The 24,649-nt window shown below is 48.9% G+C and overlaps 1 protein-coding gene across 2 annotated transcripts in view; it reads left to right on the forward strand.

Annotated features, from left to right (window-relative positions):
- Window positions 1–565: 565 nt before the first annotated feature.
- The window catches only part of SYNGR1 (synaptogyrin 1), a 171,100-nt gene continuing 147,016 nt past the window's right edge, over window positions 566–24,649 (forward strand). Inside the window, exons 1-2 of one of the 2 annotated variants that reach the window (XM_063940498.1) lie at window positions 566–785; window positions 970–1,141. In XM_063940498.1, coding sequence (XP_063796568.1) covers window positions 1,043–1,141 — 99 coding nt within the window. In that variant the 5' untranslated portion in view covers window positions 566–785; window positions 970–1,042. Of the gene's footprint in view, window positions 1,142–24,649 lie in introns of both variants that reach the window. The other variant, XM_063940499.1, reaches the window with a different exon arrangement.

Consider the following 24,649-nt stretch of genomic DNA (forward strand, 5'->3'; position numbering starts at 1 on the left):
TCCATTGAAAGTATAGGAAAAGGGGTGTACCGATTTTTGTGTGTAAAATGTTGGACGGTATTCACGGGCCTCTGCCGGGTTCCGCCAATAGGCCCACATACATCCCAACATGATCCTCTCCAGGAGGGACAAAATGCTCTGCTCCTGGACTTTTCTCTTAATTTATGATTGCCGTCACCTGTTTTGAACAAGTTAATGGATAAGAAAGGTGTTTCAGCACAGGTGCTGGCAATCATACATTAAGAGGGCAGTCCAGGAGCAGACCATTCTGACCCTCCTGGAGAGGGTCATGTTGGGAGGTATGGGCCCAGGTATAGAGGGTATGGGCCCAGGTATAGAGTGCCCCTGCCCTGCATACACATCTCTCATAGAATTTTTTTTTTATTCATTTACACTGTTACCCAGACACGTTTATTCAAAATAATTACAATTGCACAGCCTATTCTGCATCTATATTAACCTATTTCAGCACAACAAGCGGCCAATTCTAGTCTCGCCATATATTTATAATTTTCCCCATCTAACAGTTGCCATGGAGATAAGTAGCTGTCCCAGAGCAGGATGGCGATGGAGGGCGCTGCGATCACGTGGTCACATAGAGGGGGCAGCGCCGAGCTGGGAAGGAGGGCGCACGCGTGAGACTCTGCAACACACTCAGCAGCAGCAGTTGCTTGTAGCTGTCGCACTGGCTCTGATGAAGGGTTTGGCTGCTGCTGCTCCTTATCACATCAGCTGCTTCCAACTCATCTCACATACTCAGCCGCTTTCCCCAGAGATCCGAATCTGTAAGCCAGTACACAGCCGAAGCCAGCCTGTATCGGTAGCGGCTGTCCCCCCGCTCTCCATTATATGTCTCTATGCTGCCTAGTTGCACCCTTATTTTGATCTTCACGGCTCACCTGCAGAGAGCCTTCTCATGCCCTTGAGCAGTGTAGCCATTATCTGATCTGTCTCTCGTTCCTCAATCAGCATCCCTGCAAGGACATCTGTGCTGGGCTGGAGATCTGCACCTACAGATAAAGGTTTTTTGGAGGCTTTCGGTATGGAGGGAGGTGCTTATGGAGCCGGTAAGGCTGGTGGAGCCTTTGACCCCCAGACTTTCATCAGACAACCTCACACTGTCCTTAGGATGGTGTCCTGGGTAAGTCCTATATGTTTGTGTAATGTACATCTGAAACACTATACTTGTGTATTTCTAGAGCTTTTTTTTTTTTTAAATTAGTTATTTATGGCAGAAGTATCTCCTAGCACCCTTGCTGTATTATAATTCTGTATAATCCTCCTGTCTGCGTCTTTGGGATTCCAGTCGTGATCTTGCTGCAAGTAGGCAGGACTGGCTGCACCATGACATTTAACCAAGAGGTTCCTTGCAAGAGCTAATACTAAGCATTTTACAGTATCTGTTGGGTGCACTTCCATGTTGTCATAAGCATCAGGGTTACCGTGTAATGAATCTGAGTCAGGGTGTCACCTTTCAGAAGTTTTGAGTTACAATTACAAGTAAATAAACATAAAAGTGCTTAAAAAAAAAACCCTATAATACTCTAGCTGAAAATATCTTCTATATTGTTCGTAAATATGCTTTTGCCTCTACATCTGGACAGGAAACTAGCATGTGATTGTGCTTCTTTTATGCGATTAACCATTTATTTACATTCTTTTAAACCCTATTATACTGTTTGTATAATTGCTACAACTTGTGAATAACTGTCCACACAAATGCTTTGGAATTACTCAACCTGCTGTGGCTGAATGTGGCCTGGCACGTGTAAATAAGTGTACATTAAACTGTGTTCTTCACTAATGTCACTATTAATGTTATAGTATACTGAAATTGTGCAAAAATTACACCCCTTAAGCTATGTCAGCATATCACAGTACAACCATTGTTTTAAGTAGGATGGAATAGAAGAAAAGGCAACATTTACTTTTAAAGCTCTAAACACCCAGTCACACGTATACATACGTACGTACTACAGTTTCAGAGCAACGTATATGTCATCATTTTGGTTTATTTTTTTAATTAGCGGGTAAAGAATGTTATAAGTCCATCATACTGTACATTACTGCTAACCGAGCCTTACTGATCAAGTGACTGGTCATGTGAGGCAGAATTATGGCAGCCAGCAATCAGTGAGTAGCTCCTGAAAGACACTGGAAATAGAGCTGTTCAGTCACAAAGGACAAGATAGTACGGTGCCTATATTTTGGTGACATTCAGTATGCCAACATGTTCATAATGTCAACATAAACTGTGTCAACAATTGGCTTTTAGTCTAACTCTATGGCAGAAGGTGCATACACACTGCAGTATTAGTCGTTATTGCTCATTTTCCACCTCCTGAGCGATATTGACTAAAATATTGCACAGTGTGTATGCTGCAAGCGACGGCAGATGTGTGTTCCCGGCACCCCCTCTGTCATCTGTGCATGCAGCTCAATTTTGGCTATGTCGGTCAAAATTGTATGCTAGGGCCGGTGGCGGGGTAACATCATTGAGCAATATCGTTTGCAGTGTCGCTCAGTGTGTACGCACTGTGTCGGTCAGCCTGGGAGGGAAGGGAGCACACTGCGATATCACTCATGGAGCGTATCGCACAGTGTGTATGCATCTTTACACTAATCCTAATAGAAATATCAACATTTTGCAGGTGTTGACGTTAATGATGTCGACAGTTTAACCATGTCAACATCATCAGTGTCAATCTTCTGCGGTTGACATTGTATCTGGTGGCAAATTAATTGTTTGCAGTTTCCATCTAAAATGCACGAGAGCTGTTCAGTTGTTTGCATGACCACCCCGTGTCTCGTGTGAGAATGCATGGTATAAGCCGCAATAAGAAGCTTCTTCCGTGCCGAATGCCGGGCACACTGCGGTGACGGCGCAACTAGCCCCAAAGCCCTACTTTATGTGGCTTTCTGCTCGCATCTCCAGGAGTGCGTGAGCAGAAATCCGTTATAAGTGCAGCCCCTGGGCTGGTTATGCACACAACTGGAGAGTTCCTGTGTAGCTTAGATGGAACCTACAAGCAATTGAATTGCCCCCTTTGACTGCATGCTGATAGTCAACTTGCCATCCTCTGTGATATATCAACCCCTTTTTTTTTTTTTTTTTTTTTCATTCAAAGAACATCTAGGATGTGCAGAATCGGGAATAAGATCTAGAACGTTATGGGGCCCATATCAAGAGCCTTCTATGGTAGTAACACCTTTATGTAGGATGAAGGCACTGCCCCTGATTATTTATTTAAACCTAATGGTTGTGATTGGCTGAAGGCCCCCTAGCAGTGAGTGAGTGACAGATATGCATGTAAAATATGTATCTTATGCTGGGTACACACTATCCGAGAAATATAATATCTAAATCTATCGCAACGCCGTCGTTCACAGACATATCGCGACGGTACTGCTGCACAAACGATGACCAATAGATCTACAAATATATTGGTGCATAATTGTGTGTGTGTGTGTGTGTGTGTGTGTGTGTGTACACGGGTGGTCAGCCGACCACTCGTACACATGCTGCAGCAGCTGGCGGTGATTGACAGCTAAACTGGGCGGGCGCATGTAAATGCCAATCCAGTTCGTGATGTCACGACAGATTGGGCAGTGTGTAAGCACAACACACTGCCCGATCCGGATACCAACGATCTGCAGATATATCTACCAGTGTGTACCCAGCTTTACCGTCGTATGTTAGTTACTAGTTTAAACAACAACAAAAAAATTACATCCCTGCTTTGTACAACTTTCAATTCTTTTTCTGTGCAGGTGAAGCTAGCTGAACCATGTGGTAGTTTTTAAAAACTGTCATCTTCCTGACTGTGTACTAGGAAAATATAATTTGTATTGTAATGTTCTCACATATTGGCTCAGTATACGTTGAATTTGCCGACTGTTGGAATCCCGGCGTTAAGGATACAAACGCCGGAATCCCGATAGCTGGCTATACCGGCAGCCTTATACCAGCGCAACAGGACTAGTAATTCTCACTCGTGGGTGTCCACGACACCCATAGAGTGGGAATAGAATTTCTGGCGAGCATAGCAAGCTCGCAAGTGGACTCTTTGCGCTCACCCCGCTGCGGGCATCCTGACGGCTGGGATGCCGTTGTCAGTATATTGATGACCGGCATCCCAGCCCCCGAAAATCATACCGAACCCATTGGCCCAATAAAAGAGAAGGAGGTGATGGGGTCTGGGGAGTCCTCCTGTTAAGGAGGCCCTGCTATATACTGAAGTTTATTTTGTACAAACAAACGTTTTATTATGTGTAGAAAAAAAACTATAGTGGCGGAACCTTCGTTGGTTTAATAACCTTTATCCCCACCACAAAAACACAAGTTTGTCAGTGTTCTAAAAGGAAAATTGGGCCATGTCATGAAACAAACCACCAATATGGATTATAATAACCACAAGTGCAGATGATAGGCCTCAAACCGTAATAATTTAGTAAATGTTATGGTTTTCTACACAAACCGTTCATAACCTCACTATTACCAGCGTGCTATGGGCCAGTGGTAGTAAGTAATGTGCTTTGGAGACACTTAACGTAGATCCTCTGTTTCTCAAACATGCCAGAAAGAAAGCTCCGTATAGGACCTTATTGTAATTACCTGTGGTGGAAACTCAAGGTCACCCACAGTGTGAGAGGCGATAGAATGCTGGGCTACAGACGTGCTCAGATGTATTAAATATCCTTTCAGGTTTAGTCATGGATATGGATATATGAGTGCCGGTCCATACAAAGACTATATATATATATATATATATATATATATATATATATATAATGTGGCTGTGGATGGCCCGGCACTCCTGATCGCCTGTGTAGTAAAAGCTGCGGTGCCCTCCGGGTGACTCCAAGTCACTGATATATGGTGTAGATGAACGGCGGCACTCAGACAGACTCCTCAATATGCAAGTAAGGTCATTTATTGAGACCGTGAAACCGACATGTTTCGGGGCTAAACCCCGTCCTCAGGGTCAAACAGCAAGCACTTGGCGCAGGGGGGGGGGGGGGGGGGGGGGGCCCTGGGCAGCAATTAGAGACCTCTTGGCAAAGTGGCATATATACAGTTGGGCACTGTATATGTGCAAGAGCCCCCGCCATTATTTTACACAAAATCGCGGGACAGAAGCCTGCCGCTGAGGGGGCGGGGCTTCTTCCTCAGCACTCACCAGCGCCATTTTCTCTCCACAGCTCCGCTGAGAGGAAGCTCCCCAGGCTCTCCCCTGCAGATTCACGGTAGAAAGAGGGTAAAAAGAGAGGGGGGGGGACATAAATTTAGCGCAAAATCAGTATATACAGCAGCTACTGGGTAAACACTAAGTTACTGTGTAATTCCTGGGTCATATAGCGCTGGGGTGTGTGCTGGTATACTCTCTCTCTGTCTCTCCAAAAGGCCTTGTGGGGGTTCTGTCCTCAAATAGAGCATCCCCTGTGTGTGTGGTGTGTCGGTACGCTTGTGTCGGCATGTTTGACGAGGAAGGCTATGTGGAAGCAGAGCAGGTACAAATGAATGTGGGATCGGCGCCGACGCCCGATTGGATGGATATGTGGAAGGTTTTAAATGATAATGTTACTTCCTTGCATAAAAGGTTGGATAAAGCTGAAGCCTTGGGACAGTCAGGGTCTCAACCCACGCCTGATCCTACAGCGCAGAGGCCGTCAGGGTCTCAGAAGCGCCCACTATCCCAAATTGTTGACACAGATATCGACACGGATTCTGACTCCAGTGTCGATGGCGATGATGCAAAGTTGCAGCCTAAAATGGCTAAAGCCATCCGCTACATGATTATAGCAATGAAGGATGTATTGGGCATCTCAGAGGAAAACCCAGTCCCTGACAAGAGGGTTTATATGTTTGGGGAAAAAAGGCATGAGGTGACCTTTCCCCCTTCACATGAGTTAAATGAGTTATGTGAAAAAGCTTGGGAATCTCCAGATAGAAAAATGCAGATTTCCAAACGGTTGCTTATGGCGTATCCTTTCCCGCCAGCGGACAGGTTACGCTGGGAATCCTCCCCTAGGGTAGACAAAGCTTTGACACGCTTATCTAAGAAGGTAGCCCTGCCGTCACAGGATACAGCCACCCTAAAAGATCCTGCGGATAGAAAGCAGGAAGGTATCCTGAAGTCCGTTTATACACATTCAGGTACCATACTAAGGCCGGCAATTGCGTCGGCCTGGATGTGTAGTGCTGTAGCAGCATGGACAGATATTTTGTCTGAGGAACTTGATACCTTGGACAAGGATACTATATTACTGACCCTGGGACATATAAAGGACGCGGTCCTATATATGAGAGATGCCCAGAGAGACATTGGCCTACTGGGCTCTAGAATAAATGCAATGTCGATTTCTGCCAGAAGGGTCCTGTGGACTCTGCAATGGACAGGTGATGCCGACTCAAAAAGGCACATGGAGGTTTTACCTTATAAGGGTGAGGAATTGTTTGGGGACGGTCTCTCGGACCTAGTTTCCACAGCTACTGCTGGGAAGTCAAATTTTATTCCCTCACAACCTAAGAAAGCACCATATTACTAAATGCAGTCCTTTCGATCACAAAGAGGCAAGAAAGTCCGAGGTGCGTCCTTTCTTGCCAGAGGCAGGGGTAGAGGAAAGAAGCTGCACAATACAGCTAGTTCCCAGGAACAGAAGACCTCCCCGGCTTCCACTAAATCCACCGCATGACGCTGGGGCTCCACAGGTGGAGCCAGGATCGGTGGGGGCACGTCTCCGAAATTTCAGCCACCAGTGGGTTCGCTCACGGGTGGATCCCTGGGCTATACAGATTGTATCTCAGGGATACAAGCTGGAATTCGAAGTGATGCCCCCTCACCGTTACCTCAAATCGGCCCTGCCAGCTTCCCCCATAGAGAGGGAAATAGTGTTAGCGGCAATTCACAAATTATATCTCCAGCAGGTGGTGGTAAAGGTTCCCCTCCTTCAACAGGGAAGGGGGGTTACTATTCCACAATGTTTGTGGTACCGAAACCGGACGGTTCGGTCAGACCCATATTGAATTTAAAATCCCTGAACATTTACCTGAAAAGGTTCAAGATGGAATCGCTCAGAGCGGTCATTGCAAGCCTGGAAGAGGGGGATTTTATGGTGTCTCTGGACATAAAGGATGCTTACCTGCATGTCCCCATTTATCCACCTCATCCGGAGTACCTCAGATTTGTGGTACAGGACTGTCATTACCAATTCCAGACGTTGCCGTTTGGTCTGTCCACGGCACCGAGAATATTTACCAAGGTAATGGCAGAAATGATGGTACTTCTGCAAAAACAAGGAGTCACAATTATCCCATACTTGGACGATCTCCTCATAAAGGCGAGGTCCAGAGAGCAGTTGCTGATCGGCGTAGCACACTCTCGGGAAGTGTTGCAACAGCACGGCTGGATTCTGAATATTCCAAAGTCGCAGCTGATTCCTACGACGCGCCTTCCCTTCCTGGGCATGATTCTGGACACAGACCAGAAGAAGGTTTTTCTCCCAGGGGAGAAGGCTCAGGAGCTCTCGTGACTCTGGTCAGAGACCTCTTAAAACCAAAACAGGTGTCGGTGCATCAATGCACGCGAGTCCTGGGAAAGATGGTGGCGTCATACGAAGCCATTCCCTTCGGCAGGTTCCATGCGAGGACCTTTCAGTGGGATCTGTTGGACAAGTGGTCCGGATCGCATCTTCAGATGCAGCGGCTGATCACCCTATCCCCCAGGGCCAGGGTGTCTCTTCTGTGGTGGCTGCAGAGTGCTCACCTTCTCGAGGGTCGCAGGTTCGGCATTCAGGACTGGGTCCTGGTGACCACGGATGCAAGCCTCCGAGGGTGGGGGGCAGTCACACAGGGAAGAAATTTCCAGGGTCTGTGGTCAAGTCAGGAGACTTGTCTGCACATCAATATCCTGGAACTAAGGGCCATATACAACGCCCTAAGTCAAGCGGAGCCTCTGCTTCGCAACCAACCGGTGCTGATTCAGTCAGACAACATCACCTCAGTGGCTCATGTAAACCGCCAAGGCGGCACAAGGAGCAGGGTGGCGATGGCGGAAGCCACCAGAATTCTTTGCTGGGCGGAGAATCACGTAAAAGCACTGTCAGCAGTGTTCATTCCGGGAGTGGACAACTGGGAAGCAGACTTCCTCAGCAGGCACGACCTCCACCCGGGAGAGTGGGGACTTCATCAAGAAGTCTTCGCGCAGATTACAAGTCGATGGGAACTGCCACAGGTGGACATGATGGCATCCCGCCTCAACAAAAAGCTACAAATGTATTGCGCCAGGTCAAGAGACCCTCAGGCGATAGCTGTGGACGCACTAGTGACACCGTGGGTGTTCCAGTCGGTTTATGTGTTTCCTCCTCTTCCTCTCATACCCAAGGTGCTGAGAATCGTAAGAAAAAGAGGAGTGAGAACAATACTCATTGTTCCGGATTGGCCAAGAAGGACTTGGTATCCGGTACTGCAAGAAATGCTCAGAGGACCCATGGCCTCTGTCTCTCAGACAGGATCTGTTGCAACAAGGGCCCTGTCTGTTCCAAGACTTACCGCGGCTGCGTTTGACGGCATGGCGGTTGAACGCCGGATCCTAGCAGAAAAAGGCATTCCGGATGAGGTTTTTCCCACGCTAATAAAGGCTAGGAAGGACGTGACGGATAAACATTATCACCGTATATGGCGAAAATATGTTGCTTGGTGTGAGGCCAGGAATGCCCCTACAGAGGAATTCCAGCTGGGCCGTTTCCTTCGCTTCCTACAGTCGGGAGTGACTATGGGCTTAAAATTGGGGTCCATTAAGGTACAGATTTCAGCCCTATCCATTTTTTTTCAAAAGGAACTGGCTTTTCTTCCTGAAGTTCAGACGTTTGTAAAGGGAGTGCTGCATATTCAGCCCCCTTTTGTGCCACCAGTGGCACCTTGGGATCTTAACGTGGTGTTGAGTTTCCTGAAATATCTCATGTGGAAGGTGGTCATGCTATTGGCCTTAGCTTCGGCTAGGCGTGTGTCAGAATTGGCGGCTTTGTCACATAAAAGCCCCTATCTGGTTTTCCATATGGACAGGGCAGAATTACGGACTCGTCCGCAATTTCTGCCAAAAGTGGTGTCATCTTTTCATTTGAACCAACCTATTGTGGTGCCTGCGGCTACTCGGGACTTGGAGGATGCCAAGTTACTAGATGTAGTCAGGGCTTTGAAGGTTTATGTAGCCAGAACGGCTGGAGTCAGGAAAACTGAGTCGCTGTTTATCCTGTATGCATCCAACAAGCTGGGTGCTCCTGCTTCAAAGCAAACTATTGCTCACTGGATCTGTAACACGATTCAGCAGGCTCATTCTGCGGCTGGATTGCCGCCTCCAAAATCAGTAAAAGCCCATTCCACAAGGAAGGGGGGCTCTTCTTGGGCGGCTGCCCGAGGGGTCTCGGCATTACAGCTTTGCCGAGCAGCTACTTGGTCGGGTTCAAACACATTTGCTAAGTTCTACAAGTTTGATACCCTGGCTGAGGAGGACCTTGTGTTTGCTCATTCGGTGCTGCAGAGTCATCCGCACTCTCCCGCCCATTTGGGAGCTTTGGTATAATCCCCATGGTCCTTACGGAGTTCCCAGCATCCACTAGGACGTCAGAGACGATAAGAATTTACTCACCGGTAATTCTATTTCTCGTAGTCCGTAGTGGATGCTGGGCGCCCGTCCCAAGTGCGGACTCTCTGCAATACATGTATATAGTTATTGCTTAACTAAAGGGTTATTGTTATGAGCCATCTGTTACTGAGGCTCAGTTATTGTTCATACTGTTAACTGGGTATGGTTATCACGAGTTGTACGGTGTGGCTGGTATGAGTCTTACCCTGGATTCCAAAATCCTTTCCTTGTAATGTCAGCTCTTCCGGGCACAGTTTCCTTAACTGAGGTCTGGAGGAGGGGCATAGAGGGAGGAGCCAGTGCACACCAGATAGTACCTAATCTTTCTTTTAGAGTGCCCAGTCTCCTGCGGAGCCCGTCTATTCCCCATGGTCCTTACGGAGTTCCCAACATCCACTACGGACTACGAGAAATAGAATTACCGGTGAGTAAATTCTTATTTTCTGAGAGTAACCCGGTTAATACCAAGAGGGTTTATATGTTTGGGGAGAAAAAGCAGCCAGTGACTTTTCCCCCATCTGATGAATTAAATGAATTGTGTGAAGAAGCGTGGAGTTCCCCTGATAAGAAATTAGTGATTTCTAAGAGGTTACTGATGGCGTACCCTTTCCCGCCAACGGACAGGTTACGTTGGGAAACATCCCCTAGGGTGGACAAGGCGCTGACACGCTTATCTAAAAAGGTGGCCCTGCCGTCTCAGGATACGGCCGCCCTAAAGGAGCCTGCGGATAGAAAGCAGGAAGCTATCCTGAAGTCAGTGTATACACACTCTGGTACTCTACTGAGACCTGCTATTGCTTCAGCCTGGATGTGTAGTGCTGTAGCAGCGTGGACAGATACTCTGTTAGACGACATAGATTCCCTCGACAGAGATACTGTTTTGCTAACCCTGGGCCATATCAAAGACGTCATTTTATATATGCAAGATGCTCAGAGGGACATTTGCCTGCTGGGCTCTAGAATTAATGCTATGTCCATTTCTGCCAGGAGGGTCTTATGGACTCGGCAATGGACAGGAGATGCTGATTCTAAAAAACACATGGAGGTTTTGCCTTATAAGGGTGAGGAATTGTTTGGGGACGGTCTGTCGTACCTCGTGTCTACAGCGACAGCTGGAAAGTCGACTTTCTTGCCTCAGGTTTCCTCACAGCCTAAGAAAGCACCGTATTATCAAATGCAGTCCTTTCGTTCCCAAAAAGGCAAGAGGGTCAGGGGTGCATCCTTTCTTGCCAGAGGCAGGGGTAGAGGTAAGAAGCTGCACCATGCAGCAAGTTCCCAGGAACAAAAGTCCTCCCCTGCTTCCACTAAGTCCACCGCATGACGTTGGGGCTCCACAGGCGGAGCCAGGTGCGGTGGGGGCGCGTCTCCGAAACTTCAGCAGCCAGTGGGTTCGCTCACAGGTGGATCTCTGGGCTATACAAATTGTATCTCGGGGATACAAGCTGGAATTCGAAGCGACTCTCTCCCCCCCCCCCCCCCCCCCCCGTTGCTTAAAATCAGCCTTGCCAGCTTCCCCCATGGAAAGGGAGGTAGTGCTGGCGGCAATTCACAAGCTGTACCTCCAGCAAGTGATTGTCAGGGTCCCCCTCCTTCAACAGGGAAGGGGTTACTATTCCACAATGTTTGTGGTGCCGAAACCGGACGGTTCGGTGAGACCCATTCTGAATTTAAAGTCCTTGAACGCTTATATAAAGAAATTCAAGTTCAAAATGGAATCGCTCAGAGCGGTTATTGCAAGCCTGGAAGAGGGGGATTTTATGGTGTCGCTGGACATCAAAGATGCTTACTTGCATGTCCCCATTTACCCACCTCACCAGGAGTACCTCAGATTTGTGGTACAGGACTGTCATTACCAATTCCAGACGTTGCCGTTTGGCCTGTCCACGGCACCGAGAATTTTTACCAGGGTAATGGCCGAAATGATGATACTCCTTCGGCAGAAGGGAGTTATAATTATCCCGTACTTGGACGATCTCCTCATAAAGGCGAGGTCCAGGGAGCAGTTGTTGATCAGCGTAACACTCTCTCAGGAAGTGTTACTACAGCACGGCTGGATTCTGAATGTTCCAAAGTCGCAGCTGATTCCTACGACGCGTCTGCTTTTCCTGGGCATGATTCTGGACACAGAACAGAAGAAGGTGTTTCTCCCGGTGGAGAAGGCCCAGGAATTAGCATCTCTGGTCGGGGACCTCCTGAAACCAAAACAGGTATCGGTGCATCACTGCACGCGAGTCCTGGGAAAGATGGTGGCTTCATACGAAGCCATTCCCTTCGGCAGGTTCCATGCAAGGATCTTTCAGTGGGATCTGTTGGACAAGTGGTCCGGATCGCATCTTCAGATGCATCGGCTGATCACCCTGTCCTCAAGGGCCAGGGTGTCTCTTCTGTGGTGGCTGCAGAGTGCTCACCTTCTCGAGGGCCGCAGGTTCGGCATACAGGACTGGGTCCTGGTGACCACGGATGCAAGCCTCCGAGGATGGGGGGCAGTCACTCAGGGAAGAAACTTCCAAGGGCTGTGGTCAAGTCTGGAGACTTCTCTACACATAAATATTGTGGAACTATGGGCAATTTACAACGCCCTGAGTCAAGCAGAGCCCCTGCTTCGAAACCGACCAGTGCTGATTCAGTCAGACAACATCACGGCGGTCGCACATGTAAACCGCCAGGGCGGCACAAGAAGCAGGATGGCAATGGCGGAAGCCACAAAGATTCTTCGATGGGCGGAGAATCACGTGCAAGCACTGTCAGCAGTGTTCATTCCAGGAGTGGACAACTGGGAAGCAGACTTCCTCAGCAGACACGACCTCCACCCGGGAGAGTGGGGACTTCATCAAGAAGTCTTCCAACTGATTGCAAACCGATGGGAACTGCCACAGGTGGACATGATGGCGTCCCGCCTCAACAAAAAGCTAAAAAGATATTGCGCCAGGTCAAGGGACCCTCAGGCGATAGCTGTGGACGCCCTAGTGACACGTGGGTGTACCAGTCGGTATATGTGTTTCCTCCTCTTCCTCTCATACCAAAAGTACTGAGAATAGTAAGAAAGAGAGGAATAAGAACAATACTCATTGTTCCGGACTGGCCAAGAAGGACTTGGTACCCGGAACTGCAAGAAATGCGCACAGAGGACCCATGGCCTCTGCCTCTCAGACAGGACTTGCTGCAACAAGGGCCCTGTCTGTTCCAAGACTTACCGCGGCTGCGTTTGACGGCATGGCGGTTGAACGCCGGATCCTAGCGGAAAAAGGCATTCCGGATGAAGTTATTCCTACGCTGATAAAGGCTAGGAAAGACGTGACAGCAAAACATTATCACCGTATATGGCGGAAGTATGTTGCTTGGTGTGAGGCCAGGAAGGCCCCTACAGAGGAATTTCAACTGGGTCGTTTCCTGCACTTTCTACAGTCAGGGGTGACAATGGGCCTAAAATTGGGGTCCATAAAGGTTCAGATTTCGGCCCTATCCATTTTCTTTCAAAAAGAACTGGCTTCACTGCCTGAGGTTCAGACATTTGTTAAGGGAGTGCTGCATATTCAGCCCCCTTTTGTGCCACCAGTGGCACCCTGGGATCTTAACGTTGTGTTGGATTTCCTGAAATCCCACTGGTTTGAGCCACTTAAGACCGTGGAACTAAAGTATCTCACGTGGAAAATGGTCATGCTGTTGGCCTTAGCATCGGCTAGGCGTGTGTCGGAATTGGCGGCTTTGTCATGTAAAAGCCCATATCTGATCTTCCATATGGACAGGGCAGAATTGAGGACACGTCCCCTATTTCTCCCAAAGGTGGTGTCATCTTTTCATTTGAACCAACCTATTGTGGTGCCTGCGGCTACTCGGGACTTGGAGGACTCCAAGTTGCTGGACGTAGTCAGGGCTTTGAAAATATGTTTCCAGAACGGCTGGAGTCGGGAAGACTGACTCGCTGTTTGTCTTGCATGCACCCAACAAGCTGGGTGCTCCTGCTTCAGGGCAGACTATTGCTCGCTGGATCTGTAGGACGATTCAGCAGGCTCATTCTGCGGCTGGATTGCCGCATCCAAAATCGGTGAAGGCCCATTCCACAAGGAAGGTGGGCTCTTCTTGGGCGGCTGCCCGAGGGGTCTCGGCTTTACAGCTTTGCCGAGCAGCTACTTGGTCGGGTTCAAACACGTTTGCAAAGTTCTACAAGTTTGATACCCTGGCTGAGGAGGACCTTGTGTTTGCTCATTCGGTGCTGCAGAGTCATCCGCACTCTCCCGCCCGTTTGGGAGCTTTGGTATAATCCCCATGGTCCTTACGGAGTTCCCAGCATCCACTAGGACGTCAGAGAAAATAAGAATTTACTCACCGGTAATTCTATTTCTCTGACGTCCTAAGTGGATGCTGGGGACTCCGTCAGGACCATGGGGAAAGCGGCTCCGCAGGAGACAGGCCACAAAAGTAAAAGCTTTAGGATCAGGTGGTGTGCACTGGCTCCTCCCCCTATGACCCTCCTCCAAGCCTCAGTTAGGTTTTTGTGCCCGGCCGAGAAGGGTGCAATCTAGGTGGCTCTCCTAAAGAGCTGCTTAGAGTAAAAGTTTTGTTAGGTTTTTTATTTTCAGTGAGTCCTGCTGGCAACAGGCTCACTGCAACGAGGGACTTAGGGGAGAAGAAGTGAACTCACCTGCGTGCAGGATGGATTGGCTTCTTAGGCTACTGGACACTAGCTCCAGAGGGACGATCACAGGTACAGCCTGGATGGGTCACCGGAGCCGCGCCGCCGACCCCCTTGCAGATGCTGAAGAGAGAAGAGGTCCAGAAATCGGCGGCTGAAGACTTCTCAGTCTTCATGAGGTAGCGCACAGCACTGCAGCTGTGTGCCATTGCTCTCGGCACACTTCACACCAACTGTCACTGAGGGTGCAGGGCGCTTGGGGGGGCGCCCTGGGCAGCAATGAAAGTACCTATGCTGGCTAAAAATACATCACATATAGCCCCTGGGGCTATATGGATGTATTTAACCCCTGCCAGGTTGTCAGAAAAACGGGAGAAGAAGCCCGCCGAAAAGGGGGCGGGGCCTATTCTCCTCAGCACACAGCGCCATTTTCCTACACAGCTCCACTGCTAGGAAGGCTCCCAGGCTCTCCCCTGCACTGCACTACAGAAACAGGGTTAAAACAGAGAGGAGGGGCACTTATTTGGCGATATTATTATATATTAAGATGCTATAAGGGAAAACACTTATATAAGGTTGTCCCTGTATAATATAGCGTTTTGGTGTGTGCTGGCAAACTCTCCCTCTGTCTCCCCAAAGGGCTAGTGGGGTCCTGTCCTCTATCAGAGCATTCCCTGTGTGTGTGTGCTGTGTGTCGGTACGTGTGTGTCGACATGTATGAGGACGATGTTGGTGAGGAGGCGGAGCAATTGCCTGTAATGGTGATGTCACTCTCTAGGGAGTCGACACCGGAATGGATGGCTTATTTAGAGAATTACGTGATAATGTCAACACGCTGCAAGGTCGGTTGACGACATGAGACGGCCGGCAAACCAATTAGTACCTGTCCAGGCGTCTCAAACACCGTCAGGGGCTTTAAAACGCCCATTTACCTCAGTCGGTCGACACGGACACTGACTCCAGTGTCGACGGTGAAGAAACAAACGTATTTTCCATTTGGGCCACACGTTACATGTTAAGGGCAATGAAGGAGGTGTTACATATTTCTGATACTACAAGTACCACAAAAGAGGGTATTATGTGGGGTGTGAAAAAACTACCTGTAGTTTTTCCTGAATCAGATAAATTAAATGAAGTGTGTGATGATGCGTGGGTTTCCCCCGATAGAAAATTATTGGCGTTATACCCTTTCCCGCCAGAAGTTAGGGCGCGTTGGGAAACACCCCTTAGGGTGGATAAGGCGCTCACACGCTTATCAAAACAAGTGGCGTTACCGTCTCCAGATACGGCCGCCCTCAAGGAGCCAGCTGATAGGAGGCTGGAAAATATCCTAAAAAGTATATACACACATACTGGTGTTATACTGCGACCAGCGATCGCCTCAGCCTGGTTGTGCAGCGCTGGGGTGGCTTGGTCGGATTCCCTGACTGAAAATATTGATACCCTTGACAGAAGATGTTTATGGACACGACAGTGGTCAGGTGATGCAGATTCCAAACGGCACATGGAAGTATTGCCGTATAAAGGGGAGGAGTTATTTGGGGTCGGTCCATCGGACCTGGTGGCCACGGCAACAGCTGAAAAATCCACCTTTTTTTACCCTAAGTCACATCTCAGCAGAAAAAGACACCGTCTTTTCAGCCTCAGTCCTTTCGTCCCCATAAGGGCAAGCAGGCAAAAGGCCAGTCATATCTGCCCAGGGATAGAGGAAAGGGAAGAAGACTGCAGCAGGCAGCCCATTCCCAGGAACAGAAGCCCTCCACCGCTTTTGCCAAGTCCTCAGCATGACGCTGGGGCCGTACAAGCGGACTCAGGTGCGGTGGGGGGTCGTCTCAAGAGTTTCAGCGCGCAGTGGGCTCACTTGCAAGTGGACCCCTGGATCCTACAAGTAGTATCCCAGGGGTACAGATTGGAAATTCGAGACGTCTCCCCCTCGCAGGTTCCTGAAGTCTGCTTTACCAACGTCTCCCTCCGACAGGGAGGCAGTATTGGAAACAATTCACAAGCTGTATTCCCAGCAGGTGATAATCAAAGTACCCCTCCTACAACAAGGAAAGGGGTATTATTCCACACTATATTGTGGTACTGAAGCCAGACGGCTCGGTGAGACCTATTCTAAATCTGAAATATTTGAACATTTACATACAAAGGTTCAAATCAAGATGGAGTCACTCGGAGCAGTGATAGCGAACCAGGAAGAAGGGGACTATATGGTGTCCCTGGACATCAAGGATGCTTACCTCCATGTCCCAATTTGCCCTTCTCACCAAGGGTACCTCAGGTTCGTGGTACAAAACTGTCACTATCAGTTTCAGACGCTGCCGTTTGGATTGTCCACGGCACCCCGGGTCTTTACCAAGGTAATGGCCGAAATGATGATTCTTCTTCAAAGAAAAGGCGTCTTAATTATCCCTTACTTGGACGATCTCCTGATAAGGGCAAGGTCCAGAGAACAGTTGGAGGTCGGAGTAGCACTATCTCAAGTAGTTCTACGACAGCACGGGTGGATTCTAAATATTCCAAAATCGCAGCTGTCTCCGACGACACGTCTGCTGTTCCTAGGGATGATTCTGGACACAGTCCAGAAAAAGGTGTTTCTCCCGGAGGAGAAAGCCAGGGAGTTATCCGAGCTAGTCAGGAACCTCCTAAAACCAGGAAAAGTGTCAGTGCATCATTGCACAAGGGTCCTGGGAAAAATGGTGGCTTCTTACGAAGCGATTCCATTCGGCAGATTTCACGCAAGAACTTTTCAGTGGGATCTGCTGGAAAAATGGTCCGGATCGCATCTTCAGATGCATCAGCGGATAACCCTGTCTCCAAGGACAAGGGTGTCTCTTCTGTGGTGGCTGCAGAGTGCTCATCTACTAAAGGGCCACAGATTCGGCATTCAGGACTGGGTCCTGGTGACCACGGATGCCAGCCTGAAAGGCTGGGGAGCAGTCACACAAGGAAAAAATTTCCAGGGAGTGTGATCAAGTCTGGAGACTTCTCTCCACATAAATATACTGGAGCTAAGAGCAATTTACAATGCTCTAAGCTTAGCAAGACCTCTGCTTCAAAGTCAGCCGGTATTGATCCAGTGGGACAACATCACGGCAGTCGCCCACGTAAACAGACAGGGCGGCACAAGAAGCAGGAGGGCAATGGCAGAAACTGCAAGGATTCTTCGCTGGGCGAAAAATCATGTGATAGCACTGTCGGCAGTGTTCATTCCGGGAGTGGACAACTGGGAAGCAGACTTTCTCAGCACAACCTCCACCCGGGAGAGTGGGGACTTCATCTGGAAGTCTTCCACATGATTGTGAACCGTTGGGAAAGACCAAAGGTGGACATGATGGCGTCCCGCCTGAACAAAAAACTGGACAGGTATTGCGCCAGGTCAAGAGACCCTCAGGCAATAGCTGTGGACGTTCTGGTAACACTGTGGGTGTACCAGTCAGTGTATGTGTTCCCTCCTCTGCTTCTCATACCTAAGGTACTGAGAATTATAAGACGTAGAGGAGTAAGAACTATACTCGTGGCTCCGGATTGGCCAAGAAGGACTTGGTACCCGGAACTTCAAGAGATGCTCACAGAGGACTCATGGCCTCTGCCGCTAAGAAGGGACTTGCTTCAGCAAGTACCATGTCTGTTCCAAGACTTACCGCGGCTGCGTTTGACGGCATGGCGGTTGAACGCCGGATCCTAAGGGAAAAGGGCATTCCGGAAGAGGTCATTCCTACCCTGGTCAAAGCCAGGAAGGAGGTGACCGCACAACATTATCACCACATGTGGCGAAAATATGTTGCGTGGTGTGAGGCCAGGAAGGCCCCATGAAGAAATTTCAACTCGGTCGATTCCTGCATTTCCTGCAAACAGGAGTGTCTATGGGCCTCAAATTGGGGTCCATTAAGGTTCAAATTTCGGCCCTGTCGATTTTCTTCCAGAAAGAATTGGCTTCAGTTCCTGAAGTCCAGAAGTTTGTCAAGTGAGTACTGCATATACAACCCCCTTTTGTGCCTCCAGTGGCACTGTGGGATCTCAACGTAGTTCTGGGATTCCTCAAATCACATTGGTTTAAACCGCTCAAATCTGTGGATTTGAAATATCTCACATGGAAAGTGACCATGATGTTGGCCCTGGCCTCGGCCAGGCGAGTGTCAGAATTGGCGGCTTTGTCTCACAAAAGCCCATATCTGATTGTCCATTCGGACAGGGCAGAGCTGCGGACTCGTCCCCAGTTTCTCCCTAAGGTGGTGTCAGCGTTTCACCTGAACCAGCTTATTGTGGTACCTGCGGCTACTAGGGACTTGGAGGACTCCAAGTTGCTAGATGTTGTCAGGGCCCTGAAAATATAGGTTTCCAGGACGGCTGGAGTCAGGAAAACTGACTTGCTGTTATCCTGTATGCACCCAACAAACTGGGTGCTCTTGCTTCTAAGCAGACGATTGCTAGTTGGATGTGTAGTACAATTCAGCTTGCACATTCTGTGGCAGGCCTGCCACAGCCAAAATATGTAAATGCCCATTCCACAAGGAAGGTGGGCTCATCTTGGGCGGCTGCCCGAGGGGTCTCGGCTTTACAACTTTGCCGAGCTGCTACTTGGTCAGGGGCACACCCTGGCTGAGGAGGACCTGGAGTTCTCTCACTCGGTGCTGCAGAGTCATCCGCACTCTCCCGCCCGTTTGGGAGCTTTGGTATAATCCCCATGGTCCTGACGGAGTCCCCAGCATCCACTTAGGACGTCAGAGAAAATAAGAATTTACTTACCGATAATTCTATTTCTCGTAGTCCGTAGTGGATGCTGGGCGCCCATCCCAAGTGCGGATTGTCTGCAATACTTGTACATAGTTATTGTTACAAAAATCGGGTTATTATTGTTGTGAGCCATCTTTTCAGAGGCTCCGCTGTTATCATGCTGTTAACTGGGTTCAGATCACAGGTTGTACAGTGTGATTGGTGTGGCTGGTATGAGTCTTACCCGGGATTCAAAATCCTTCCTTATTGTGTACGCTCGTCCGGGCACAGTATCCTAACTGAGGCTTGGAGGAGGGTCATAGGGGGAGGAGCCAGTGCACACCACCTGATCCTAAAGCTTTTACTTTTGTGCCCTGTCTCCTGCGGAGCCGCTATCCCCATGGTCCTGACGGAGTCCCCAGCATCCACTACGGACTACGAGAAATAGAATTATCGGTAAGTAAATTCTTATTTTCTCGTAGTCCGTAGTGGATGCTGGGCGCCCGTCCCAAGTGCGGACTTTCTGCAATACGTGTATATAGTTATTGCTTAACTAAGGGTTGTTGTTATGAGCCATCCGTTGAGTGAGGCTCAGTTGTTGTTCATACTGTTAACTGGGTAAGGTTATCACAAGTTGTACGGTGTGATTGGTGTGGCTGGTATGAGTCTTACCCTGGATTCAAATTTCCTTTCCTTGTAATGTCAGCTCTTCCGGGCACAGTTTCCTTAACTGAGGTCTGGAGGAGGAGCATAGAGGGAGGAGCCAGTGCACACCAGATAGTACCTAATCTTTTCTTTAGAGTGCCCAGTCTCCTGCGGGGCCCGTCTATTCCCCATGGTCCTTACGGAGTTCCCAGCATCCACTACGGACTACGAGAAATAGAATTACCGGTGAGTAAATTCTTATTTCTCTATCGTCCTAAGTGGATGCTGGGGTTCCTGAAAGGACCATGGGGAATAGCGGCTCCGCAGGAGACAGGGCACAAAAAAGTAAAGCTTTTACCAGATCAGGTGGTGTGCACTGGCTCCTCCCCCTATGACCCTCCTCCAGACTCCAGTTAGATTTTGTGCCCGAACGAGAAGGGTGCAATCTAGGTGGCTCTCCTAAAGAGCTGCTTAGAGAAAGTTTAGCTTAGGTTTTTTACTTTACAGTGAGTCCTGCTGGCAACAGGATCACTGCAACGAGGGACTTAGGGGAGAAGTAGTGAACTCACCTGCGTGCAGAGTGGATTTGCTGCTTGGCTACTGGACACTAGCTCCAGAGGGACGATCACAGGTACAGCCTGGATGGTCACCGGAGCCGCGCCGCCGGCCCCCTTGCAGACGCTGAAGAGAGAAGAGGTCCAAAATCGGCGGCTGAAGACTCCTGAGTCTTCATAAAGGTAGCGCACAGCACTGCAGCTGTGCGCCATTTTCCTCTCAGCACACTTCACACAACAGTCACTGAGGGTGCAGAGCGCTGGGGGGGGCGCTCTGAGAGGCAAATAAAAACCTTATTAGAGGCAAAAAATACCTCACATATAGCCCACAGAGGCTATATGGAGATATTTAACCCCTGCCTAACTTCAAAAATAGCGGGAGACGAGGCCGCCGAAAAAGGGGCGGGGCCTATCTCCTCAGCACACAGCGCCATTTTCTCTCACAGAAAAGCTGGAGAGAAGGCTCCCAGGCTCTCCCCTGCACTGCACTACAGAAACAGGGTTAAAACAGAGAGGGGGGGCACTGATTTTGGCGATATTGTATATATATAAAAGATGCTATAAGGGAGAAACACTTATATAAGGTTGTCCCTATATAATTATAGCGTTTTTGGTGTGTGCTGGCAGACTCTCCCTCTGTCTCCCCAAAGGGCTAGTGGGTCCTGTCCTCTGTCAGAGCATTCCCGGTGTGTGTGCTGTGTGTCGGTACGTGTGTGTCGACATGTATGAGGACGATGTTGGTGAGGAGGCGGAGAAATTGCCTGTAATGGTGATGTCACTCTCTAGGGAGTCGACACCGGAATGGATGGCTTATTTAGAGAATTACGTGAGAATGTCAACACGCTGCAAGGTCGGTTGACGACATGAGACGGCCGACAATCTATTAGGACCGGTCCAGGCGTCTCAGAAACACCGTCAGGGGTTTTAAAAACGCCCATTTACCTCAGTCGGTCGACACAGACACAGACACGGACACTGAATACAGTGTCGACGGTGAATAAACAAACGTATTTCTCATTAGGGCCACACGTTAAGGGCAATGAAGGAGGTGTTACGTGTTTCTGATACTACAAGTACCACAAGAAAGGGTATTATGTGGGAGTGAAAAAACTACCTGTAGTTTTTCCTGAATCAGATAAAATAAAATGAAGTGTGTGATGATGCGTAGGGTTACCCCGATAGCAAATATTGGCGTTATACCCTTTCCCGCCAGAAATTAGGGTACGTTGGGAAACACCCCTTAGGGTGATAAGGCGCTCACACGCTTATCAAGTGGCGTTACCGTCTCCAGATACGGCCGCCCTCAAGGAGCCAGCTGATAGGAAGCTGGAAAAATATCCTAAAAAGTATATACACACATACGGTGGTTATACTGCGACCAGCGATCGCCATCAGCCTGGAGATGCAGTGCTGGGTTGGCTTGGTCGGATTCCCTGACTGAAAATATTTTATTCATGTAGAGCATTTAATAGGATGCATTCTATATATATGTATGTGAGATGCACAGAGGGATATTTGCTCTCTGGCATCAAGATAAGTGCGTTGTCCATATCTCCCAGAAGATGTCAGGGACACGACAGTGGTCAGGTGATACAGATCCCATACGGCAGATGGAAGTATTGCTGTATAAAGGGAAGGAGTTATTTGGGGGTCGGTCCATCGGACCTGGGGACCACAGCAACAGCTGGGAAATCCAACCTTTTTTACCCCAAGTTACATCTCAGCTAAAAAAGACACCGTCTTTTCAGCCTCAATCTTTCCTTTCCCATGAGGGCATGCAGGCAAAAGGCCAGTCATATCTGCCCAGACATAGAGGTAAGGGAAGTAGACTGCAGCAGGCAGCCCTTTCCCAGGAAAAGAAGCCCTCCACCGCGTCTGCCAAGTCCTCAGCATGACGCTGGGGCCGTACAAGCGGACTCAAGGTGGGGGGGTAGTCTCAAGAGTCTCAGGGCGCAGTGGGATCACTCGCAAGTTGACCCCTAGATCGTACGAGTATTATCCCAGGGGTAAAGATTGGAGAGTCGAGACATCTTCTCCTCGCAGCTTCCTGAAGTCTGCTTTACCAACGGCTCCCTCCGACAGGGAGGCAGCATTGGAAACAATTCACAAGCTGTATATCCAGCAGGTGATAATCAAAGTACCCCTCCTACGACAAGGAAAAGGGTATTATTTTTCCACACTATATTGTGGTACTGAAGCCAGACGGCTTGGTGACACATAGTCTAAATCTAAAATGTTTTGAACACTTACATAAAAGGTTCAAATCGAGATAAAGTCACTCAGAGCAGTGATAGCGAACCGGAAAAAAGGGGACTATATGGTGTCCCTGGACATCAAGGATTACCTCCATGTCCAAAATTTGTCCTTCTCATCAAGGGTACCTCTGGTTCGTGGTACAGAACTGTCAATATCAGTTTCAGACGATGCCGTTTGAATTATCCACGGCACCCCGGGCCTTTTTACCAAGGTAATGGCCGAAAAGATGTTTCTTCAAAGAAAAAAGGCATCTAAATTATCCCTTACTTGCACGACCTAAAAAGGGCAAGTTCCAGAGAACAGTTGGAGGTCGGAAGAGCACTATCTAAAGTAGTTCTTCGACGGCACGACTGGATTCTAAATATTCCAAGAATCGCAGCTGTTTTCCGACGATACGTCTGCTGTTCCTAGGGATGATTCTGGACACGGTTCAGAAAAAGGTTTTTCTTCCCGAGGAAAAAGCCAAGGAGTTATCCGACCTGTCAGGAACCTCCTAAAACCAGGAAAGGTGTCTGTACATCAATGCACAAGAGTCCTGGGAAAAATGGTGGCTTTTTACGAAGCAATTCCATTCGGCAGATTCCATGCAAGAATTTTCCAAAGGGATCTGTTGGACAAATGGTCAGGGTCGCATCCTCAGATGCACCTGCGAATAACCCTGTCGCCAAGGACAAGGGTATATCTTCTGTGGTGGTTGCAAAAGGCTCATCTATTGGAGGGCCGCAGATTCGGCATACAGGATTTGATCCTGGTGACCACGGACGCCAGCCTGAGAGGTTGGGGAGCAGTCACACAAGGAAGAAACTTCCAGGGGGTATGGACGAACCTGGAAAAGTCTATTCACATAAACATTCTGGTACTAAGAGCAATCTAAAATGCTCTAAGCCAGGCGGAACCACTCCTGCAAAAACCGGTGTTGATTCAGTCGGACAACATCACGGCGGTCGCCCATGTAAACAGACAGGGCGGCACAAGAAGCAGGAGTGCAATGGCAGAAGCTGCCAAGATTCTTCGCTGGGCGGAGAATCACGTAATAGCACTGTCAGCAGTGTTCTTCCCGGGCGTGGACAACTGGGAAGCAGACTTCCTCAGCAGACACGATATACACCCGGGAGAGGGGGGTCTTCATCCAGAAGTCTTCCACATGCTAATAAACTGTTGGGAAAGACCAATGGTAGACATGATGGCGTCTCGCCTCAACAAGAAACTGGACAAGTATTGCACCAGGTCAAGAGATCCACAGGCAATAGCTGTGGACGCACTGGTAACACCTTGGGTGTACAAATCAGTATATGTGTTTCCTCCTCTGCCTCTCATACCAAAGGTATTGAAGATTATACGGTGAGGAGGAGTAAGAAATACTAGTGGCTCCGGATTGGCCAAGAAGGACTTGGTACCCGGAACTTCAAGAGTTGGTCACGGACGACCCGTGCCCTCTACTTCTGAGAAGGGACCTGCTACAACAGGGTCCCTGTCTCTTTCAAGACTTACCGCGGCTGCGTTTGACGGCATGGCGGTTGAACGCCAGATCCTAAAAGGGAAAGGCATTCCAGAAGAAGTCATTCCTACCTTGATTAAGGCAAGGAAGGAAGTCACCGCGAAACATTATCACCGCATTTGGCGAAAATATGTCGCGTGGTGCGAGGATCGGAGTGTTCCGACGGAGGAATTTCAACTGGGTCGTTTCCTACATTTCCTACAATCAGGATTGTCTAGGGGTCTCAAATTGAGATCTATTAAGGTTCAAATTTCGGCCCTGTCAATATTCTTCCAAAAAGAATTGGCCTCAGTTCCTGAGGTACAGACTTTTGTTAAAGGAGTACTGCATATACAGCCTCCTGTGGTGCCTCCGGTGGCACCGTGGGATCTAAATGTAGTTTTAGATTTCCTCAAATCCCATTGGTTTGAACCATTGAAAAAGGTGGATTTTAAATATCTCACATGGAAAGTGACTATGTTACTGGCCCTGGCTTCCGCCAGGAGAGTATCTGAATTGGCGGCTTTATCTTATAAAAGCCCTTATCTAATCTTCCATTCGGATAGGGCAGAACTGAGGACTCGTCCGCATTTTCTCCCTAAGGTGGTATCAGCGTTTCACCTGAACCAACCTATTGTGGTGCCTGCGGCCACTGGCGACTTGGAGGACTCCAAGTTGTTGGACGTTGTCAGAGCCTTAAAAATATACATTTCAAGGACGGCTG

The sequence above is a fragment of the Pseudophryne corroboree genome, chromosome 9, assembly GCF_028390025.1.
Source record: "Pseudophryne corroboree isolate aPseCor3 chromosome 9, aPseCor3.hap2, whole genome shotgun sequence".
Classification (NCBI taxonomy): domain Eukaryota; kingdom Metazoa; phylum Chordata; class Amphibia; order Anura; family Myobatrachidae; genus Pseudophryne; species Pseudophryne corroboree.